Below are 23,872 nucleotides of genomic sequence, written 5' to 3'. Positions count from 1 at the left end.
CGACCTGCGACTCCACTTTCAAGAAGCTATGAGCCTGCACAGCAAAGTCTCTTTGTTCAGCAACACTCCCTAGGACCTTCCCATTTAAGTTTATAGGTCCTGTTCTGATTTGCTTTTCCAAATGCAGTACCTTGCATTTATCAAAATTAAACTGCATCTGCCACTCCTCAGCTCATTGGCTCATCTGATCAATATCCCGTTGTAATCTGAGTAAACCTCTTCGCTGTTCTCTATGCTTGCAATTTTAGTGTCATTTGCAAACTTACTAACTATATCTCCTATGTTCACATCCAAATCATTTATGTACATGACAAAAAATAGTGGACTCAGCTCTGACCTTTGTGGCACACCACTGGTCACAGCCCTCCAGTCTGAAAAGCAACCCTCCACCACCACCCTCTGTCTTCTAGTTAGTTCTGTATCTAAATGGTTAGTTCTCCCTGTATTCCATGAGATCTGACTTTGCTAACCAGTCTCCCATGGGAAATCTTGTTGAGCACCTTACTGAATTCCAAATGGATCATGTCTACGGTTTTGCCCTCATCAATCCTTTTTGTAACTTCTTCAAAAAAAAGCTTAATCAAGTTTGTGAGACATGATTTCCCAGGCACAAAGCCATGTTGACTATCCATAATCAGTTCTTGCCTTTTTAAGTATGTATAAATCCTGTCCCACAGGAGTCACTCCAACAACTTGCCCACCAACAACGTCAGGCTCACCGGTCGATAATTCCCTGGCTTTTCCTTAACACCTTTCTTAAGTAGTGGCACCACGTTAGCCAACCTGCAGTCTTCCGGCACCTCACCTGTGACTATTGATGATACAAATATCTCAGCAAGTGGCCCAGCAATCATTTCCCTAGCTTCCCACAGAACTCTAGGGTACACCTGATCAGGTCCTGGGGATTGTGCAGCAGTTTAGTCAATTTTAAATATAAAGAATTTTATAGCAGTCTGCCCAAAGGGTTTTGCTTTTTTTCTCTTCTGTTCATAAATTATGTCGAATAGTAGAACTTGGGTTAGCAGCTTAATATGCAAAAGTCGAGTGAATTGATTCACTTTAAATAGAATTCTAGTTTTATTACTTGTTTAACTTGTCCCAACTGGTTAGAGTGTGAATGTCAGCCCTCTGAGCAAGTTTATTTATCAGCATTTCAATCCAGAGAGCCAATGAGGAAGAACCAATATAAATCCTTACAACAATCATGAAACTAGAACTGTGTAGTATGGATCTTCAAATGTTGAAATCTCTCAAAGCTCAGAAATTCTTATTCATCTTTTCTTTTTGCAGATTAACAAAATAATTGTCCTTAAGATAGTTGTACATTATATCAACTGAAATTTAGTGTTGTCAAATGATTATTACAGTCAATATTACAAAAAAAATTAATGGGTTAGGAGCAGGAGAATGAATTTGGATACTCTGTTTACCAGGTTTCAAATGTGGGGTGCTCAGAATCTGAGTTACAGAGAAGACGTGAGCAACTACTCGTAGAACAGACCAGAAGAGAAGCGCAGCTTGCAGCTCAGCAATATGAAGAAGAAAGAATCCGAACTAAACAAATTCAAAAAGAGGCCGTTCTTGACTTTGTGAGAGTAAGCAATAATATTTCAAAGATTTAAATGCAATATCTTGCTCATTTCCCAAGAATGTTCCAAAATGAAGCACATTAGTAATTGTACTGATGAAATGATCTGCAGTTTTGTTTTCCATCTTGTTTGTAACGATTTTACTGACCTAAGTAGCTAAAGAAATGGCAGACCAGGTTCAGTAAGATGAATTGCCAACCTGTTTTAATTTCTCACGGATTGTTTAAACATCTGTTCTGGATTTCTACTGAAGCTGTTCTGTAGCACTCAAGAGATTTATGGGTTCACTGCCTATGCTCAATATCCCCAAATAGTCCAGCTGAAGTCAAATGATTCTAAGTTGTATTGTTCTTTATGATATGATACTTTTCTTAGTTCCCTGAACCCAGTCATTTCAAGGAGGGATTATGGTGTCTATGTCAACATGTATGTTTCCCCCATTGTCTTTAAAAACTGTCCTCACGTTTAAACCTTGACCTGTTCTGAATTGTCAGTGTACCTCACCTGCTGCTCTTTAAAAGGTAATTCATCATTTAAGTTAAGGTAATTAACTTAAAATGAAGTTAATAGTAAAAATAAGGTCAGTAGTTTGTGCAAAATTTGTGTTTCCTAGTCCTGTTGATCTTTTTTCAAAAGATAGGATTCTCGAGTCAAATGAAAATGGCTGACTTTTGCATATTAATCTGTACAGAGGACTTTAGCAACAACTTGTACATGGTGGCAGTGTAAAAATCAATCTTTTCCTTGATCCAGTGTCTTTATAGGTGATTGCTAATTAGAGATAGAAGATGTTTGCTGCATCCCAGTCCAGGAATGTCAAATCTAACTGTCATTACGTTTGCCTGTGGTCTAAATCAGGCATCTAAATTTGAGGTCGATGTAGTCTGTTTGGCTCCATTTCATGTTGAGTTACCACCTGAACAATTGGGCAAGTTTGACTACCTCGTGTCGAGGCTTTCTATCAGATGAATTTGTTTCACAAGTCACAAGAAACAATGAATGAAGTCCCTAAGAAGATATTTTCAACATAATAAAACCCAAATAAAATTTTCATACATATGTAGTAACACAAAAATGTTCATTTAAAAATTCAAACATATTCCATTTTAATTATCATGGATTATTTGCATTCAACATGTGAATAAAAGATGGAAACAACGCTGCTTGGCAAAATTTCACGTTATGCCTAGAATGGGAAGTATATAATTTGAGTTGAAAGATGTAGGAATAGCCATTAATTAATCACAATCCAATTTAGGGAGCTGCCACTTCAATATAATTTATAGAAATGGTAATTAAATTGCTAGTGTTTGTGCTTTATCTCCCTGCAGCAAAAAAGTGGTCAAAGTCCTCAGAAACAAAGTCTGTCTGACAGCGATCACAGCGATGTAAGTGCTCTGCAGATTTAGGTGGATGTTAGAGAATAGAGTGAGTGGGGAGGGATCTTTTGTTTTAAGGCTCAGTCATTTTAGTGCTACCTAAGCTTTCACTTTAAGGGACAGTATCATCTTAAATCTTTGTTAAGCAAAAGGATCACATATCAGAATACGTGATGTTTGTGTCTGGTCTATCTTTATACTTATCACGCTGTACTTCTTTACAGCACTTCATTTAGACTAATTAAGTAATTTACTTAATTAATCAAGTAATTAGTTTGGAGGTTATTGTAGTATTCATCGTTTCCCAAAGGAAATTTATATGTAGGTATTCTATAATACTGTACCGACATTTCCATTTTGAAATATCAAGTTCCTAATTAATTTTGATTTTCTGTCTTGCTATTGAAGGAGCTACATAAGTTGTTGCTATCTCACTTTCTGGAGTCAATGATAATTTTCTAATGTGTTTTAGAAATACTTTCTGTCAAGAATTTTTATTGACAATAAAATTGAGAAGAATAGTATAATTAACAATTTCATTTAAATAGGTTAATGTTGATATAGGATGTGCTAACATGTGATGTTCGTCAAATGGTTTAAACACAGAAGGAAGTCATTTGACCTGCCTTTTTTGTGCTGGCCCGGAAGTCATGTTTATTCTGGCTATGTGCCACTCCTCTACTGCCTTCTCCTGCAGCTCAGGAATATTTTTTTTAATGGGATAATGTCCAACAAATTTTGAACACCTCAGTTGATTCTACATCCACCACACTCTTCAGGTACTACACTCCAGATCCTAAACACATTGTGGAAAAGTTTTTCCTATATCTTCATTGCCTCTCTTCCCCATTACCTCAAATCTGTGCCCTGTGGTTCCTGATTATTACACCAGTGGGAACAGTTCTTCCTATGCGCTCTTTCCAGACCTCTTATGATTTTGAGTCTGTCAATCAAATCTCATCGCAACCTTTTCTTCTCCATGGAGAAAAGTCTGAGCTTTTCCAGTATTTCTGTGTAAGTGAAATTCTTCATTTCAGGAACTATTTGTATGCATCTGTTTTCCAGTTTTTTCCTCTCCCTTGTTACGATTACAAGCTTAGGCTGTGCTTGACTGTTCGCTCTACAATTCGATTAAAATCAAAATTGCAAGAGTAAGTTGTAGTTGCTGTGCATTGTTTCATTAGCTAAATGTTTTCATTTGATGGCCAAACAGTTTGGGTTTGGTGTATTTTTAAGTTGAAAGATAAAAATATTAATGCTGTTCAATAGTATTTTCAAAATAATTCACCATGACAATTAGAACATCCTTGTCATCATCTTTTCTCCAGCTTCTTTGTGCAGGTTAGGTGGTTAACTGTGGTAAAGGTGGGGTTAAGTGGATAGGGTGGGATGCTGTTTAGAGGGTCAATGCAGACTCAATTGGCCAAATGGTCTCTTCATGTATTGTAGGCATTCTATCGTTCTGTAATTCCATTTTACTCTATCGTCACCTATTCATCAGTTAATCCCACTATGTTCAGTCTCTTATGGCCACATCATTCCATGTGGCCTTAGGCTCTTCACTGCTTCCTCTCTGGCAGACTCATTTCCACCATTCACCTCAACATGTCTTTTCTCTCTGCAACACGTGATCATGCTATTCCATTCTCTTCTTGACTGCTCAGTTTGATGCTTGCACAATCTCACTGACCTTGCTTATAATAATGTTCTTTCTGCACTTCATCTCATCTCATGGTTATCCAGTTGTTCTTCCCTTTGTTTTCGATTTTGTTCTATATAATGAGGCTGATCTAAAAACTTCCTTTTAAGTTCTTCATTTTGCTTTCAGCAGTAGATTGTATTTCTTATAATATACTACTTGTTCCAATTACTCCAACCAGAGCTAATCTGTTGTTCAATTTCCATTCCTGTACTTTCAACTCAGCCATGGATAATCATCATTACTAAATCTTCAAAAATTCTGAAAACCGTTTGTCTCAGATTTCCTAATTCGGTTATGTGTATTTACTCTGCAAATGCAATTTAGCTAAACGTGCAGTTTATCTAGATCTTGAAAATAGTTTCAAGAACTGACAAGTGCGAGTTAGAGTTTTGTCTAAATCATAGTGAACCAAATCATGCAAATGTAAAATATATAACATGATGTGTAGTCTAATTTCTTGCATTTGATTGAAGTCCTGAATTATTCATTATATATTAATTGTTTGCCTCCATACAGAACTTGTGTTATTTTGGCTTGGTGTAACTGTTATGATCATTAGTTTGCTTCTGTTGGGAATGTTTGTTGTATTTTATTCATCTCTTTCCTCATTCCCCTCCCTCAGCTCCCCAAATATTTCCCTATCAGACGATCCCAGCATACAGATGATAGCGCCTTATTAGTGGTAAGAGTGTGACTGCATGGATTGACCTATATTTTAGAAGATTAGATCATAGAAATGGCATGATGTCTAATCTATCAAATTACCAATCATTATCTTAAGATTTGCTGAATAGCACAACCCACATAAAAATGGAATAATCCCTTGTACTTTCTCACTGGAGAAGATCCAGTGGCACTTACAGAAACAAAAAAATTCTACAACTGGTGCCTTTCCTAAATGACATCCTGTGACAATAACTTAAAGGTTGCAGACAAAGAAAAGAAAAACTGAGTAATCTTGCATCTGGACTGTTTGTAAAAATAGTTACTGATCAATACGATGTACATTTTGTGTTTTTGAATGCAAGAGATATAATGGTGCTGTTCTTTGATTATAATTACTTGTTAAACACTGAACAATTGACAATACATAGAGCATGATGAATGGGAAGTTGAGTCATCATCCACCTTTTTTTTCATTTCTTGAACTTGATTATTGAATCCAGCCTAAACTAATTAGAAGAGCATCATCTCACACGCTGCTTATTATGTATCGATATGAAATAAAACTTGCCAACTTCATTAATTTTATAATGGGTGTAGGTCCACAGAAAAAGAAGTCCACAGATTGGTGGCTTCTACTGGAGAATAGCTGATTTAGGAAGTGGAATAATTTGTACTGGTTGTATAGCACATTGCAGGCAGAACAGCTGGATCTTTAATTTACATCTAATATAACTGCTTTTTGAGAAACATTTAATGCTGGTGCTAGATATTCATTATTTCCTTCCTAATTTGTATAATTTCTCCTGGTTGATTTTGTTTTGGTAATTGCCACTAAAGATGCTCAATAACATATTAAAACCAAAATTACATCAAAGACTTTAAGTTCACTGTTTTAACCTCTACTTCCTTCAGCAAGATAGTTGAATGATTGCATTATTTTATTTATCTTTCACTTAGATATGGTAACATGGTGTGCTAAAAGCCTAATTTGAACTTTTTCTCAACGATTTCTGCACAGCACTCATTTCACTTTGGCTCAGTTGAGGCTTTATGGTTTAGAATCCAACTCAAACCTTTAATGCCTAACATCCTGGACTGTTTGGTGAACAGTGTGTTTGAATATATCAACCAAAAGCACGTTACAAGTTCACCTGGGGAAAATACTTTGTTGAACATCTGATTTGTTGCCACCACACTTACATAATGCATTTAGGAGTACCAAAACAAAAGGAGTGTTTGTATTGTTATGTCAACCTTGCACTAATGACCTCTGTTACGGGTGCACAAATTAAGTGGCAATGAGAACGTAAAGTGGGGAACAAGAAAAGACTTGGTCTCTGCTCTAGTCTATATACCATCCACCCATAATAACTTCAATCCTGCCATTAAAGTCCTGACAAATGCCAGCATCGAAGAGAAGGAATGACTTTATAGAGTTTTATAAAATCATGAGGTGCATGTAAATAGACAAGGTGTTTTCCCCAGGATGGGGGAGTCCAAAACTAGAGGGCATAGGTTTAAGGTGAGAGGGAAAATATTTAGTAGGGACGGAACAGGCAACTTTTTCATGCAGAGGATGGTGCATGTATGGATTGAGCGGCCAGAGGAAGTGGTGCAAGCTGGTACAATTAGAACATTTAAAAGATTTCTGGATAGGTGTATGAATAGGAAGGGTTTAGAGGGATGTGGGCATTTCTATGACTCTAATTCCCAAATCATAATTCAGCATGATATTGAGCGAACTTCAAATCTCCTTTCTCCATCTGCCCTGCAAAGATGACAAGTTCCTTCCCCGTTAGCAAAGTAATCCTCATAATGCATTGACTGACATGATATAACCACGAAAACTATTCCAGTAATCTCCAATTCTGTCCCCTTCCAGATACTTATGCAGTACACTTATGCAGGGTCTCGTACATTTGCGAGGGCTTTTCACTGGTTTGTGGAAATGGGGAAGTTTTTTTTGTTCTCACTTGTTAGTGAAAAAATTGGTGATTTAAGGTGAGGCCTTGAAAAGGAAAAGGATTAAAACTTGCAAGTCATCTTCAAATAATCAAGTTATGCAAATGCTGAAATGAATACAAAGCTGGAAAGAAGATGGGGCATGCAAACTTTGCAAACTCAAAAGCTTTCCAGGTGACTCTTATTCAACTTGAAATTGGAATCTGCAGTGGTTTGTGCTATTCACATCAGTTTTGCCTAATAGTGATTTATTCACAATTAGTTGATTTGACTTGAAACTGTAGTTGATGACAATCTTGCCTGGACCATGAGGCATGGGATTATGTTGTGTTGCATGTACTCCACACCTGCTGAACATTCTATCTACAGTATTAACCGATGGATGACTCATTGCTGCGGTGGAGCATACAGAATGCATGTTCACATGCTGCAAAATAGATGTATATAATGTTATTATAATATATACATCTCAAAGCTTTTAGATTACCTAAGCATCAGAATATTTTGTTCTCAAGTTATTTGAAGTAACAATTGTACAAAGAAGTGAGTTGAAATCAGCTAATTCTTCCTGCAAAGCCACTGCTCTAAAACAATTCCATTTCTATTCTAAATCATTGTTCATAATTTTTAAGCTGGATTTTTGACACCAACTTTAAACTTTCAAATTTTTCCCATGTTTAACTAAGTCATACCAATTTTGTAAATTTTATTGATTTAATCTAAATTATTTTTCAGTTTATTAGACATTATTACATTTTCTAATTAGGGTATTCCGTTAATTTTTTTTACTTCTTTTTATTTCAAAAAGTATATTTGTTTTTATTTGAAGGTGCAACAGCTTTAATTCTTAGTTGGCTTATTATTTTCACTGAGATACCTTGTGTTTATTTGCATTCTTTTATTTTGCTATCTGTTTAAATTTCACAATATTTTCAGCAGCCAAAGTTTAAGCTAAGTCTTTGTTTCTCACAAGACCCCTAAAGGCAGAATCTGAGAAATGACAGCACAATATAGTGCCGTTACGTTGGCCCTCGATTCGATAATGTCATCGTCCATTATGAACTTAAATTCTTCCCTCACTTGAGCTGCTTTCTCTGGATTGAATCTGTAAGGATGTGTTTTATAGGTAATGCATCCCCTATATTAACATCTTAAGTCATGAAAAATGTTTCCCTGTCCTATTAACACAAATCAATTTGAGTTTGTGATAACCTTTGTGACTTCCTTTTATAGCTGTCTAGAAGATCTGTATTACCCAATCTGATTGCTGGAGTGTCAACCTTTGAGTCTTCAATTTCAGATTTTTCCTGTAATTGTTCTGATATTTTTGTTTTACTTGTTTTCTACTGCATAAAAGCATTTTTTCTCCTGACTGTCCTCCATATCATAATATCTCTTAAATACCTCTTCAATGCACTAGCTGATTTTTCCTTCTGTCTGTAGCACCAGCATATTTTATACCATTCAGTTTGTTCTTGATTTGAAAAGTTTCGGGCAGTATTGATGTTGATAGTTCCCGAGAGATAGGTAACAGCACATACACCTTGTCTCCATCTCCACTCTAAAAATTTAAATGGCTGTAGTTTTCATTAACAGTTGAGCACTGCTAAAATACTTTTTGCCAAATTCACATGTGTTGGGTTATTTTCTTTATGAAACTCAAATTAGAATGGAAGGTTGTTTCTTGTGGTTTGATACTCATTTTTTCTTGAATCTTTTTAAGTGGCCCTCTCTCTTCATGTCCGTGTATCATTGCAAAAGGACTGAATGCTATGGTCAAGCTCAATATCTGTTTTGGCAAAGCGTAACAAGAGAGTTCCTTTATTCCAATGCTTAAGACATTCTTGATAATATGCTCTAATTGTAGTCATCTTTGTTTGATACTATCTTTACAATGAGCCTTGAGATGGTAGTTGATTTTGGGGGTAAGATATAAATTATTTTATCTCAAACTAATCATCATCTCTTTGAATACTTGTGACATACAGTTAAATTAAGATTTGAATTTTATTTTATTGAGTAATTCATATCTTGTTTAAAAATTGAAACAATGTAACCACTACCATTTTAGTTGTACTTTTTCCTTGATTTGCTCATTCAGGAAACCTTGTTGAAACATCCATAATTGTTAAAAGATGGTTTTGCATTCTTGGTTTTAGGTAGGGTTTCTATCCCATCCATTCAGACCTCCCAACTAGTTCTTCGAAAACTGGAATCGGAATTAATGATGCAGGTTTAATTGATGGTGGGATCTTCCCCACTAACTGGCCTGGTGCAATCTTGACTCTCCAGCAATAGAATTTTCTAATATTTTCACCATGTTTTTTCCCTGCTTGTAAAATTTCATATGATTGACCCAGTCGTCTTCTGATATTTGAGATGGCCTCAATTATCTCAATAGTATTGTCTTACTATTCTCAATAATAAGTCATAAAATTTAGGTGTTGAGTATGATTCGTTTTCTGAACAGATTGTTTGATATAATCTGTTTGATTCAGGATCTGTTTTTGTACTATTAAAGACGGTATGCTTAAATTATAAGTCTCATTCTTCGTTTTTATTTAAAATTTTAAAAACTGTACTGAATAACTGAATTTCCAAGTCATCTCCCTGTTTCATAGACTCCTCTTCCTGTCTAATTTTAAATGCCAGCTATCTAAATACAATATGGTTAGGAAACACGCAAGAATATTCCTCCTGTGGCATCTCTTTTTTTTTTAACCTCCAAAGATTGTTTCACCACCATTAGTGAGGCCAGTAATTTTGAAACAGCCAAGTCATTTCCCAAGGTAAAATCAATTCATTTGAAGTGGATTTATTTCATTGCTCCAATTAAAACTTCTGAATTTTCTCACTCTTTAATCCAACTCTGTATAACGGGTCCAGTTTGTATCTTCCGTGGAAACTGCCAACCAATATTTTTTCCTTCATGAGCACCTCTGGATGACATATATGTTTCATCGACTGGCTCCTGTGCCTGTCAACATCTTTGTTGATTTACTTCCTTGATTTGATGCATGAGGAAATACCTCTTGTTTTAAATCTTTTTAAGAATCAGCGTCTACAGTGGATTGATTGTTTTTGCTGGTAGTCTTAAGAATTTTCATGACAGTCGTCTCTCCCTTCTTAGTAAATTGTGAGGGAATATATTCCCTTTGTGTTACTGCTACATTTCCTGATACTCTCTTTTCTTGAGGATACTTTTACATTCCTCCTCCTGCACTCAGTCTCATATTTAACTTCCATCACTTTGGTATGTCCAATGAAAGCAGATTATTTTCTTTACATGACTTTTTCATATGAACCTTTCTCCTTTATTATATTAGCATCCTGTGTTTGTTCCCTCAAAGTAGTATCCCGACCATCTGCAGATTTTCTATGCTTCTGATTTCTTTGTAGCTTCCCAAATTACCATCTCCCCACCTGTGTTAGATATCATAAGTATCTGCAGAACTGCTCCTTCTGTGATTTTTTGATCCTTGACACTCTGAATAAGTTTTTCATTTACAAGAATGCTATTTATGAATTATTCCATAATCATAACTTTCCTCCCATTCTAAAACAAAACCACAGCTCTCACAGCATTTATTTTTCTCTTGCAAATCTTACACATGTATGAATAGGTTTATTTCAGGTTCTAAGTTCGACGGCCTTAAGGGACCAGCTCATAAATATTGAGTATTGCTTTGTTTTAGCTCCCTTGAGAAGGTGGGTGATCAGTCGCTGTCTTGAATCACTGTGTTTCGTGTAGGTGCACCAATGCTGTTCAGGAGGACATTGCAGGATTTTAATCAAGTGACATTGAAGGATCAGTAAAATATTTCCAAGCCAGGATAGTGAATGGATTGGAGTGAAATTTACAGAGGGTCGTGTTCCCATATCTGCTGGCCTAATCTTTAGAGATGGCAGCAGTCATGGACCGTGCTGTCTTAAGAAGTCATGGTGAATTTCTACAGTGCATCTTGTAGATGATAAACATTGGTGCTACAGATCATGATAGGGTAGTGACTGAACATTTGTAGATGTGGTGCCATTCAAAAAGGCTGCTTTGTCCTGGATGGTGTCAAGATTCTTGAGTATTGTTGCAGTTTCACTTATTCAGGCAAATGGTGACTATTGCATCACTCTCCTAACTGGTATCTTTTAGATGGTGGATGGGCTTTGGTTATTGCAGGATTCATTGTCTCTAATCTGTCTTGTCATCATTGTATTTGTATGGCTTGTCCAGTTAAGTTTCTGATCAGTGGTAACCTCCAGGATGTTGAGAGTGGAAATTCAACCATCGAATATCCAAGGGCATGGTTAGATTCTGTCTTATTGGAGATGGTCGTTACCAGACACTTAGTGGGCATAAATTTTATTTGCCACTTGTCAACTTAAATCTGGACATTGGTCAGATCTTGCAGGATTTGAACATAGACTGTTAACTACTTGAGAAGTCGCGAATGATGCTAAACATTGTACAATCATCTGCGAACATGCCTACTTCTGGCCTTATAATGGAGGGATGGCCATTGATGAAGCAGCAGAAGATGGTTGAGCCTAGGATATTACCCTGAGAAACTCTTGTAGAGATGTCCTGGGACAAAGATGACTGCCTACCAGCAACCACAGCCTTCTTCCTTTGCATCAGGTATGACTCCAAACAGCGGAAAATTGTCCCCGATTCCCATAGGCTCCAATTTTGCTCAGGCTCTTTGATGCCACACTCAGTTAAATGCGGCCTTATTGCCTTGGGCAGACATTCACCTCATCTCTGGAATTCACCTCTTTTGTCCATGTTTGAATTAAGACTGTGATGAGGTCAGAAGCTGAGTAGCCCAGTTGAAACCCAAAATGAGCAGGTTATTGCTGAGCAAGTTCTATTTGATAGTGTTCAAGAGTTGATGAATGGGGCAGTGATTGGCCAGTTTGGATTTGTCTTTTTTGTGCAGAGGGCATACCTGGGCAGTTTTCAATGTTATTAGTTGATGCCAGTGTTGTAGTTGTGCTGGAACAGATTGTGTTGGAGTCCAACTAGATTTGGAGCGCACGTCTTCACCACGGTGAAATCTACAGTAGAATGCAGTGGAATTTCTGAATTTCTTGATGGCATTAACTTTATGAGGAATTAATTTCTTTTCAGAGCTGCAGTAAAAACTTGTGATATTTAACTATCGGTGGTCTTGATGCATTTTTAAAAATCAGTTTCTTTAAATCTTGGAATTAAGTTAATTATACATTTTTCTGGACGCAGATCCAGAACAATCTTTTAATATGCATTTGTGCCACATCCTTTACAAAGCTCAGACAAAGTTTTTTTTTGTAAGAAGCAATCATCAAAATAAGAGAGAATACGGTTGGTGATTTTCCTCGAGACTATCCCTCGCTAATTATTTGCAAGCTATGTATTCTCTTCCCTAAAGCTTCTCCTGTGCTTCTTTCTGTAACAGAATGGCTTTGAACCACACTACTACTTAGAGATTGACAGTATCACCAGCACCATTAAACGGAGGCCTGGCTCACACAGCAAGGTGACTGAGTAGCTTGTGTGAAGTTTGTGGCTTTACATAGATCCTTACGTTTTTCATTCTGTGCATGAAATCAAGTGGGCACCATTCCTTTCACCAAATGAGACTTCACAGTTTTTTTGAAAAGATTCTCTGAATTATATACAAAAACAGAAGTTGCTGAAAAAGCTCAGCAAGTCTGGCAGGATCTGTGAAAAGAAATTAAAGTTAATGTTTCGGGTCTAGTGACCCTTCCTCAAAATGAAATTGATTGTTGTACTCACGTTTTGTATAAAGTTGATAGTGTAATGTATGCCATATTTTGTTACTCAGTAATTTGAGAGAGGTAAAGATCAGGAAGTGTTAAAAAGGTTATAAGGCTCCCAACTTTGAAAGTAGAACTGAAGTCCAACCATTTGCACAGAATTTGGTGGTATGCTGTTTCAGGCAGTGCAGTTAGCTGATGAAAGGTCCTGCACAATCTGCATGTGCAGGCCATCTTTTGAATTATAAGAATACCTTTTGAACCATGAAACTGTCTTCATGTTTTTGAAATTCTATTTTACCCAAGCTTGTTGATTTTTTTTTTAGAATTAAAATAAATTATAGACCAGGTAACACATTAATTCAGAATTAGAATATATAAATATTTTGAGAATTGCAGTAGTATTTTTATATTATATCCATAATTTCTATCTCCATTCTTATTTTCCTGTCATTAAAATGTTAGGCATGCCCTGGAATAGAATTTTCATTTTCCCACACATTGCATTTTTTTCTGCTTAGTGTATTTTGTGTAATACAGAACGTTTGCTGTTCTTGATTTTGTTAGAAATTTATTACATTTTCTTCTCAAGGCCCAATTTCAATACTGTTTATTAAGTTCTGAAAAGTAGACTGCTATGCCATCAGTACAGCAGTGCAACTTGTGCAAAATATGCTGCTGTATGATATGTTAACTGAGACATAGAAACGGAAGAAATTTTAGACCGTTACTGTATCATAGATTAATGTTGCTTTCCTATCATCTCGCCACTGGAGAAGAATTTGATTGCATTATCTGTGACAAATTTTATGGTAAAATATTGAACCGTCTTTGCTTGCAATATATACCTTGATTTTTTAAAATTTATTTAATTAGCATGATCTTTCATTCTTATGTAGAAATTATACTGTCCCAGATACTGAAAAGCTATCCTTTCAACTGTCTCTCATCCTCTTTCCTTCTATCCCTGTTGCTAACATAGAAAAACTCTTCATGCTGACTAAAAGAACGTAACGGTATGTGTCACTCATATTAAGAAAAAATGTAGACATTATCTGATCCATGACATGTTTTGTTTTAAACTCATTTTAAAGTATAAGCTCTCTGGAGATAAGATAACTTCACACTCTGCATTTATGCTCAAGTATGTGAAGTAGTAAGCCTGTAAAACCAAATCAATCATTGATATTGCCAAGCTTGAGCCAGAGAAATCTTTTGCAGTAATAATGTATACATGACACCTGTTTTAATAGTAAAAAGTGCATTGTTAGCCAACGTAAAAAAATTGGATCACTTATCTAGTCAGAAAAGCACAGGAATTCCACTTCATTTCCAAAGTGAGTTGTACACTCTCATATTCCTTTTTATATTGTAAGAATGGCCCCTTACCCTCACAAATGACCAAAAAAAAGCTTGATTCATTCCTGTGGCAGAATTTACACGGGAGAGATTCAAAATCGGCCACAGTTCTGCTCAATAACTTTGAGCAGACTGATTGATTGTGCAGGTTGTTCACAAAGCTTGCATTTGATTTCAGAGATGTGACAATAACAAGACTGAACACTCTCTTGTCCTGGTTTGGATTCAGTCTGCATTAAAATGCAGCCTTCCAAGAAGTTCAACCTACTGTGATTTAACGTTTTACATTTTCATTTTCTGTTTGCATCAAGTTCACAAATGGTTTCTTGAAACAAATTTGTTTAGTTACTATTGATTACAGTCATGTAATCAATGACTGTAATCAATAGTATGTATGGTTTAAAAAACAACTTTGGAAATTGCATCGTCTGTAAAACCAAGTTACCATAAAGAGTAAGAAATATTGCTTTTGTTTCAGAAAGAATTAACTTCCACTCTTGAAATTAAAAGTTAGAAGTTACCTTTGAAAAAGACCAGAATCTTAAGTGAATTATAGTACATGTTGATTTATTATGTTTGTATTCTTTGTGAAGTATTGCATCCTTGGTTAACAAAGTAATTAAAGGTCTTTCTACTACTTGAGTTCAACTGCCTCAACATGTCGTTTTCAGTTCTGCCCCACTAGTAGCAACTCTAGTTGATCGAAGCGTGCCAACTTAGTGACAGGAAAAGCTGCTAGAGTCAAATTTGCCACAATGTAATTTTTGCAGTAGTTAATCAACAAATTGTACGTTGGATATAAATCAAACAGTTCTCAATTTTGTGTTGATAGTATCTTGATGGTGAAGGGATGAGAGAGATGAGGTTCAGGAATGAAAGTCTGGAAGAAAACCAATGGATATTCACAACGATAACAACATGAAGCCAGGGAAAGGATAATCAATTTAAAAATAATTGCATTATTCACCCACTTTGATTATAATGCAGCCTTGATCCAAATAGTCAGTTTATCTTCTTTACATTCATTGACAAACTCCAAGTGAGGAGTCAAGTGTGCACAACCAAATTTGTAAGAAGTGAGAAAAGGACACAAATGGAAATAAATGATTGATCCTCTAATGGAGTTTCCAAAGTCTACCTTGTATGTGGAAAGAAACCAAAGTATTCCACATGTGAGGTCAAAAGAACAAGCTGAAGAAAGTGCAATGACTCTTGATTTCAACACATTGGTTGGAGTCCATTTGTAATAAAATATTGAAACGCCTGGCTTCGGGCTATAAGCATAGTAGTGGGATGTTGTGCGTGGCATCAGAGGAAATAGGGGAAGTGCAAAATGAATACTTTTTGTCAGTATTCACAGTAGAAAAAGACAATGAGGTCGACGAGAATACTGAGGTACAGGCTACTAGACTAGACGGGATTGAGATGCATAAGGAGGAGGTTATAGCATTCTGGAAAATGTAAAAATACATAAGTCCTCTGGGCCAGATGGGATTTATCCTAGGATTCTCTGAGAAGCCAGGGAGGAGATTGCCAAACATTTGGCTTTGATTTTTATGTTGTCATTGTCTATAGGAATAGTGCCAGAAGAGTGGAGGATAGCAAATGTTCCCTTGTTCAAGAAGGGGAGTGGAGACAACCCTGGAAATTATAGACCTTTACTTCGGTTGTGGGTAAAGTGTTGGAAAGGTTTATAAGCGATAGGATTTACATTCATCTTGATAGCAATCAGTTGATTTGGGATAGTCAACATGGTTTTGAGAAGGGTAGGTCATGCCTCACAAACCTTATTGAGTTCGTTAAGGAGGTGACCAAACAGGTGGATGAGGGTAAAGTGATTGATGTGTTGTATATGGATTTCAGTAAGGTGTTTGATAAGATTCCCCACGGTGGGCTATTGCACAAAATGTGGAGGCATGCAATTGAGTTTGATGTAGCGGTTTGGATCAGACATTGGCTAGCTGAAAGAAGACAAAGGGTGGTGGTTGATGGAAAATACTCATCCTGGAGTTCAGTTACGAGTGGCATACTGCAAGGATCTGTTTTGAGCCCACTGTTGTTTGTCATTTATATCAATGACCTGGATGAGGGCATAGAAGGATGGGTTAGTAAATTTGCAGATGACACGAAGGTCGGTAGAGTTGTGGACAGTGATGAAGGATGTTGTAGGTTACAGAGAGACATAGATAAGCTGCAGGGCTGAGAGGTGGCAGTGGAGTTTAATGCAGAAAAGTGAGTGATTCACTTTGGAAGGAGTAACAGGAACTGGGCTAATGGTAAGATTCTTGGTAGTGTAGATGAGCAGAGGGATCTTGGTGTCCAGGTACATAGATCCCTGAAAGTTGCCACCCAGGTTGACAAGGTTGTTAAGAAGGCATATGGTGTGTTAGCTTTTATTGGTAGAGGGATTGAGTTTCGGAACTGTGAGGTCATGCTGTACAAAACTCTGGTGCGGCCATATTTGAAGTATTGCATACAGTTCTGGTCACTGCATTATAGGAAGGCTATGGAAGCTTTGCAAAGGGTTTAGAGGAAATTTACTACGATGTTGCCTGGTATGGAGGGAAAATCTTATGAAGAAAGACTGAAGGACTTGAGGCTGTTTTCATTAGAGAGAAGAAGGTTGAGAGGCAACTTAATTGAGACATATAAGATCATCAGAGGGTTAGATAGATTGGACAGTGAGAACCTTTTTCCTTGGATGGCAATAGCTAGCATGAGGGGACCAAGCTTTAAATTGAGGGGTAATCAATATCAAGCAGATGTCAGAGGTAGTTTCTTTACTCAGAGTAGTAGGGGCATGGAACGCACTGCATGCAACAGTAGTAGACTCACCAACTTTAAGGGCATTTAAATGGTCATTGGATAGACATATGGACAAGAATGGAATAGTGCAGGTTAGAAGGGCTTCAGATTGGTTCCACAGGTCAGTGCAACCTGTGGAACAGAACAGGTCCTTTGGCCCTTGATGTTCTGTAATGTTCTATGTTCTACTTAGTGTCTAGACGCAGAGCTTGTTCTCTGAAAATGATCTTTCTGAAATTAACTCTATTTTAAGAATACAGAACATACTTCATTCAGTTCTAACATAACTGTAATCAGATTATGGTTTGGATGAAAATTATCTGATGGCCATGCTTATTTTGTGATTGTTTGTTAATGCCTTTCATTTAAAAGTATTTTAAAAACTGTTTGTTTCTGTGTTTGAGATGGAACATGAGCATACATTAATGTGAGGGAAGGTCTTTCTGTTCAATATTTGCAGAAAACTCATGATTGTGTAAATCACCCAAAAATACAATCCCTTTCTCTTCCCTTCTTACTAGAGGCCTTTAAAACTGAAGTTTGCTGGTCTCTAAGTGTAGCTAAATGATTTGTTTAATCTTCTTGTCAATGTCTTTTCAATTTGTAGAACTCTTATTTGAAGAGTTTCGGCACATCACTTCACCATCAAAAACAAAGTCCATTGACATTTTATTACTAATTACTTATGTGTTTCTTCGATAGTTATTCACAATTACATTATTTGTAGAATGCCCAGCCTATTCAAATGCTCCTGAAACAAATTTAATGTATGGCTTGTGTAATGAAAGTGACTTTGTAATTGGCTCAATTCTAATTCTGTTGAAATTTCAATTATATCATATTTGCAGATTAGCTTTGATTTGGCTTTTGAAGTAAGACAAAATTAACTTTCTTAAAGATCTTTGCAGATTGTCTTCTCTGTTTTCCTTCAGTTGTTTTTCTAACTTAATCATGATACTTAACTACCTGTAAGCAAAAATTGTTATAATTTTTAATGATCTCTTGTTGACAGCTTTATCTGTTACTTTGCCCTGAAGAAATAAAATAGGTATTGATTTGGCATTGAAGAGGAAGCAATATATATTACAGAAAATTGATACCCTTCATACTCTTCTGAAGCAAACTAAGTTTAATATATTTGAGAATTTGCTTCACACTTCTTATTTCTAATCTCCCAGAACAGTTTATCTGCTACTGTAAAATATTTTGATTTTCTATCTTGTAGACTGAAGAAAGACCACCTGTGTCACCATATGCCTCTATTACCCAATCATCTGTCAACATAGGTAAGAGACAGCCAAATGTAAAAAAATTATATTGTAACGTGCTCTGTCTATGTAATTTGTTTGTGAAAATGTATTTCTCTAGTTGATGACATGAAATATTTATTTAACCTTGTTTAGTTATCATAGAATGAATTAATGTATTTTGTATTCATGATAAATCTTAATTCTAGGATCAGATTCCATTGATATGGTTACATTTTGCAGTTCGCAAAAATATGTCATAGGGTGCCTTTTAAAATGTGCAGTGGATCTGATGTGGCTCATGTTTGTAAAGCACTACCCCCCCCCCCCCCCCCCCCCTCCACTAATGTAGTCACAAACCTCAACATTTGGAAATCCCACAACACTTGGTTGAACTTCTTCAAATAGAAATTGAAATGGCACTGTACTGATGGAAGTTAACAAATAGATTTTTCCAATGATTTCCTGAAGGAAAGTGTATATAACAAATGGATTTCCATTCTTAATCTGTGATTAATTAACTTTTTTGAATTTGGACTCAAATTAGTATATGATAAATTTGTCTCAATGTCATCTGGCTTAAAGAAAAGCCAGATCGGTCCTGACCTTAGTAATTTCCCGTGTTTCTTGCAAATGATTTAAGGGTCACATACACTTGTTATCAAGTTAAAACTTCTTTTGTTAAAAAGCCTGTTTTGAATCATCAATGGAAATTAATGTATGGACATCTGTACATATGGAGTAGCATACCAGAATTCACTGCCTTCTGGACAGAAGGAGAGGAAAGCATTGTACAAACTACTTTTGGAACAGATCCCAAGTAGCTGCAAGTTTTACAAACTTTGCTATGTTTAACCTATTTCACAAAACAGTCCCCTGTTATTTTCCCAACTCTCATCACTACTAAAAACAATAACCCGGGAAAATGTTTCACACAGAAATTGAAAGGAGCAAATGCACAACAGGTTTGTCAACATTTGGAGGAAAAAAATTTAACATTTTGGATGCTGTAAGAAACCGTGTTAGCAGTGAAATAAAAAAAATTTTTACCATTAAAACCTTATCACCATTTTGAAACCCTTCTGCACCGTCATTTACCACTATCTTACTATTGCAGTATAATTGCATTGTTAATTTGATTTTTGCCCATTTTAATATTTGTTTTCTCATTTCTATCTCTGTTTCTTGCTTCTACTACTTGTTGATTAACTCTTTCCGAAAACTGGCCATCAAATTCTGCTCATTTTTACATTCTTGCCTCTGGCTGCAGTCCAGTCTGTTCCTCCTTATCCTGGTTCTTCTCCCCACTCTTACAAACAGCCCACACATACTCAGCGACTTGAGAACTTCCTATTGAGAGCGACCACAAGAGATGAGATAATAAAAGGTAGGTTGGACATGAAAGTAGAATATTCCATTATCCAAATATGTCAGTAGAACCAGGGTTTATCAATAACGATTTGTCACTGAAGTATTTGTCTCTATGTAGCTGTATAATATTTTTAAATATACTACCTTATGAAGAAGATAGGCATGGACAAAAAGTGATGCTGAAAACAAACTCTTACTTTGTTTCTTTTTGTGCCACCTTAATTTTACAATGTTAACAAAATGCTATGATTGAAACAGATGAATAGTTACTCTGGCTGAAAAACAGATTTGAATCTGGCAGTCACAGGGGTTTTCATTATTTATTGTTCCAAATGTTTATCTTAAGTTAAGCAACAGGTACTCAATGTTTATTCATGTTTTAAAATGTCTTTCTCTTACATGAATATATAGAAACCATTGGCAGCATGCCTTGAGTTGTGTAAGCCTCAAATTCTGAAATTTCCTTCATAAATCTTTCCACTTCCTTCTTTTCCTTTCATTCCTTCGATAAATCCATCTCCTCTACGAAGCTTTGAGTTATGCTGCTCATTTCACCTTCATGACCTCAGTATCCAACATTCTTAAAATGTCTCTGAAGTGTCTGGTCATCTTTTTCTATGTTAAAGACACTATAAAAATGGAAGCAAGTTAGATAAAGATGTCAACTTGACAATCTTGATGTCTTGGTACAGTTTTATGAATCAAACAGACTAAGAATATAAGCATCTGATCCCCAGGCTATGCTAACCTCAGCCGATTTCCATGAAGGCAACAATAAATAGTACATCAGATATCGGTGTACCAGATTGGGGAAGGGAAATAGTCTCATAATCTATTTCTCATCATTAATTATTTGATAATCCCTGGTGAAAATGAATATAGATGTATGTCAGAATTTAAAAAGTATTAGACAGATGACCCACCTGCAACCTGTCCGCTGTTCTGCTCAATCGTGCTAATGATTCCTTGAACAATGTACAAGGAATCTGACACAGTGAAACTGTGCCACTTTGAGCAGTTAAGTGTCTTCAGAAAGACAACATTGAAGAAAAGAAGTAGAAGCCACATTGTACATTTATTCTCATTACTCATGACATAATTTTCTTTTCTGATTGAATCTAAATTTCTTGTTTTGTCACGAATGAACTGGTCTCAACTGATGTATCGGGATTGTATCTTGATAGCAGATATTATTCAATTCCACTAAACTATAAGTTTGTAACAAAAAAGTGCAATAATGATGCTAACATATGACAGGAATGTTCCTTTTCTTATGCAAAATCTGTCTTCTGTATCTTTAGATGTGAATTCTTCCACCTCCTCTTTTCCTCCTAACCAGGACTCTGAGGACACCTTGATATTGCAGAACCAGAAGCAATGTGATGAACAGAGAGTCCTACAGCAGCTACGGAAGGTGATCTAGTTGTTCATTTGTTCATCAAAACAGAAGTTTTGTTATATAGTCCGAATGTAAAAGAAAATCTTGAAGAATGTATTAAATGTACGATTTGTAGATTGTGAAGTTACTAACTTGCTGCATCTTTACTTTGTGGCAACATCTTGAATTTACCTTATTCTACCAATCTGTACAGGTTGATCTGCTATAATGCACGTTTTGTTCATGCAAATTAGCTGTAATGCGATTGATAAATTAGGGACATTGTTTCTAAAGCATGAACTTTTAAAGTGTATGTTGGTTATAATGCGATTCTGGCTCCATTAGTTTAAATGGTGCTGCTATTACACAATTTTCTTATAACGATTGCATGAGAATGGAACTACTGCGTTAGAGTAGAACTGACTGTACAGAATCATTACTGTGCAGAAGAAGGCAATTCTGCCCAGTGTCTACAACAGCTTTCCAAATTAGCAACTTATCTCCTAAGATTTCCCAACCTTATCTCTGTACTTTTGTACATTTTTCATTTTCAGAAAACAACCTAATTACCTTTGTTAATGCCTGAATTGAACTTGCCTCCACCGCACTCTCGAGCAGTGCATTCCAGTCTTTAACTACACATTATGTGAAAACCTTTTGCCTGATGTTATATTTTACTTCCCTTGCTAATTACTTAAAATCTGTGCATTCTCACTGTCATTCTTTTCACACGTGAGAACAGTTTCTCCTATCTACTCTGTCCATAACCTTGAGAATTTGAGTACCTCTCAAATTTCTCAGCATTTTTCAAGAAAAACAGTCTCAACTTTACCAGTCTACTTAGCAAACTAAAGTCCCTCATCCCTGGAATCATTCTTATGAATAATTTCTATATGCTCTAAATGTCTTCACATCTTTCCAAAGGTATGATGCGCAGAACTGAATTCAGACATCCAGCACAGGTTGAATTAATGTCTTATGAGTTCAGCGCGCTCTTGCTTTGTACTAAAGCTGAGGCCCTGTATCCTTTCTCAACTTGTCCTGCCACCTTCAGTGACTTATTCACACATAACACCGAGTTCCCTTTGCCCCTACACCATCTTTATATTGCACCCTTTATTTTACATTATGATTAGATTACTTACAGTATGGAAACAGGCCCTTCGGCCCAACAAGTCCACACCGACCCGCCGAAGCGCAACCCACCCAGACCCATTACCCCCTTCACCTAACACAACGGGCAATTTAGCATGGCCAATTCACCTAACCTGCGCATTTTTGGACTGTGGGAGGAAACCAGAGCACCCGGAGGAAACCCACTCAGACACTGGGAGAATGTGCAAACTCCACACAGTCAGTCACCTGAGGCGGGAATTGAACCTGGGTCTCTGGCGCTGTGAGGCAGCAGTGCTAACCACTGTGCCACCGTGCTGTCCACTGCCACCATGCCGCCCACCATCTCACCGTTTGTTCTATCAAAATAAATCATTTCATCTTTCTCCACATTATCTGTTACGTATCCACTCATTCCATTAACTTGTCAATGTCCCTTTGAAGTTCTGCACTATGCTCTTTGCAGTTCAAAAAGCTCTCAAGTTTTCCATCATATTCAAGTTTTTCATTTGTGCACAATACCCCAAGGTCTCAGTCACCAATGTACATGAAGAGCAAGAGACTTATCACTGATCTGCAGATTTTCACTATAAAGTGAAAGACACTGTTAACATCTACTGACTGTTTCCTGTCATTTAGCCAGTTTTGTATCTACATTGTTTTTTATTTCATGAAGTATAACTTGGCTCACACATATGCTGTGAAACTATATCACCTATCTTTGGAAATTCATGTATGCTATATCAGCCTTCTCTGCTACTTCCTCAAAAAACTCCAAATTAGTCAAACACAATTTTCCCTTAATAAATTTGTGTGCATTTCCTTAATTAACCCGGTTGTCCTTAATTATCTACTAATTATGTCTCCTGTTTCTGCAAGTGTTCCCACCACTGAAGTTAAACTGACTGGCCTATAGGTGCTAGGCTTATTTTTACATCCTTATTTGAACAGAGGTCAAACATGCACAATTCTCTAGTTGTCTGGCACTACTCTGTAGTCTAAAGAAGACAGGAAAATTATAGCCAGTACCCCCTCAAATTCCATTCTCACTGTGCTCAGTCTCTTCGGATGCATCTTATCTGGTCCTTGTATTTTATACACATTTAAGCTTAGGTAATCTGCCCAACATCACCTCATCAATTTTAAATCTTCCAGATGTCTTTTTTTTCACCATGAACTTCACACCATCTTCTTCCTTGGTAAAGGCAAATGCAAATTACTCATTTAATCCCTCAACAATGTCAATATAATTCTTCTCATACTTGAGATTATCCTGTTTATATTGTTCAATTACAGAATTACATCTAATGTTTTACACTGCTGAGTTTTGCAAGTACTACCGAACGGACATTGCTGTCTTTCCTGAACACCTTGTATCCAGGAATATTTAATGCCCATGCTTGCCATTCTTTGATCCAGGTCTCTGTTAAAATCGCAATGTCCTATTTTGACATTGCAATAATGCTTAAGATTAGAAACACACCAATCTTTCTTTCCAATCTCCGTAAATTCTGTTTTGAATTCATCCATAAGTTCCAGTTCTGAAA

At 36.4% G+C, this 23,872-nt stretch overlaps 1 protein-coding gene across 8 annotated transcripts in view; it reads left to right on the top strand.

Annotated features, from left to right (window-relative positions):
• The window catches only part of lrch3 (leucine-rich repeats and calponin homology (CH) domain containing 3), a 188,148-nt gene that overhangs the window by 150,133 nt on the left and 14,143 nt on the right, over positions 1-23,872 (top strand). For 2 of the 8 annotated variants that reach the window (XM_043702400.1, XM_043702397.1), the window contains exons 12-17: positions 1,434-1,595; positions 2,921-2,977; positions 5,293-5,352; positions 18,442-18,502; positions 19,734-19,850; positions 21,136-21,248. In XM_043702400.1, coding sequence (XP_043558335.1) covers positions 1,434-1,595; positions 2,921-2,977; positions 5,293-5,352; positions 18,442-18,502; positions 19,734-19,850; positions 21,136-21,248 — 570 coding nt within the window. The remainder of the gene's footprint in view (positions 1-1,433; positions 1,596-2,920; positions 2,978-5,292; positions 5,353-18,441; positions 18,503-19,733; positions 19,851-21,135; positions 21,249-23,872) is intronic. The other 6 variants (XM_043702399.1, XM_043702398.1, XM_043702402.1 and 3 more) reach the window with 6 other exon arrangements.

This window comes from Chiloscyllium plagiosum, chromosome 13 (genome assembly GCF_004010195.1).
Source record: "Chiloscyllium plagiosum isolate BGI_BamShark_2017 chromosome 13, ASM401019v2, whole genome shotgun sequence".
Taxonomy (NCBI): domain Eukaryota; kingdom Metazoa; phylum Chordata; class Chondrichthyes; order Orectolobiformes; family Hemiscylliidae; genus Chiloscyllium; species Chiloscyllium plagiosum.
Note: the sequence above shows the minus strand (reverse complement) of the source record. Positions and strands in the feature narration are given on the sequence as shown.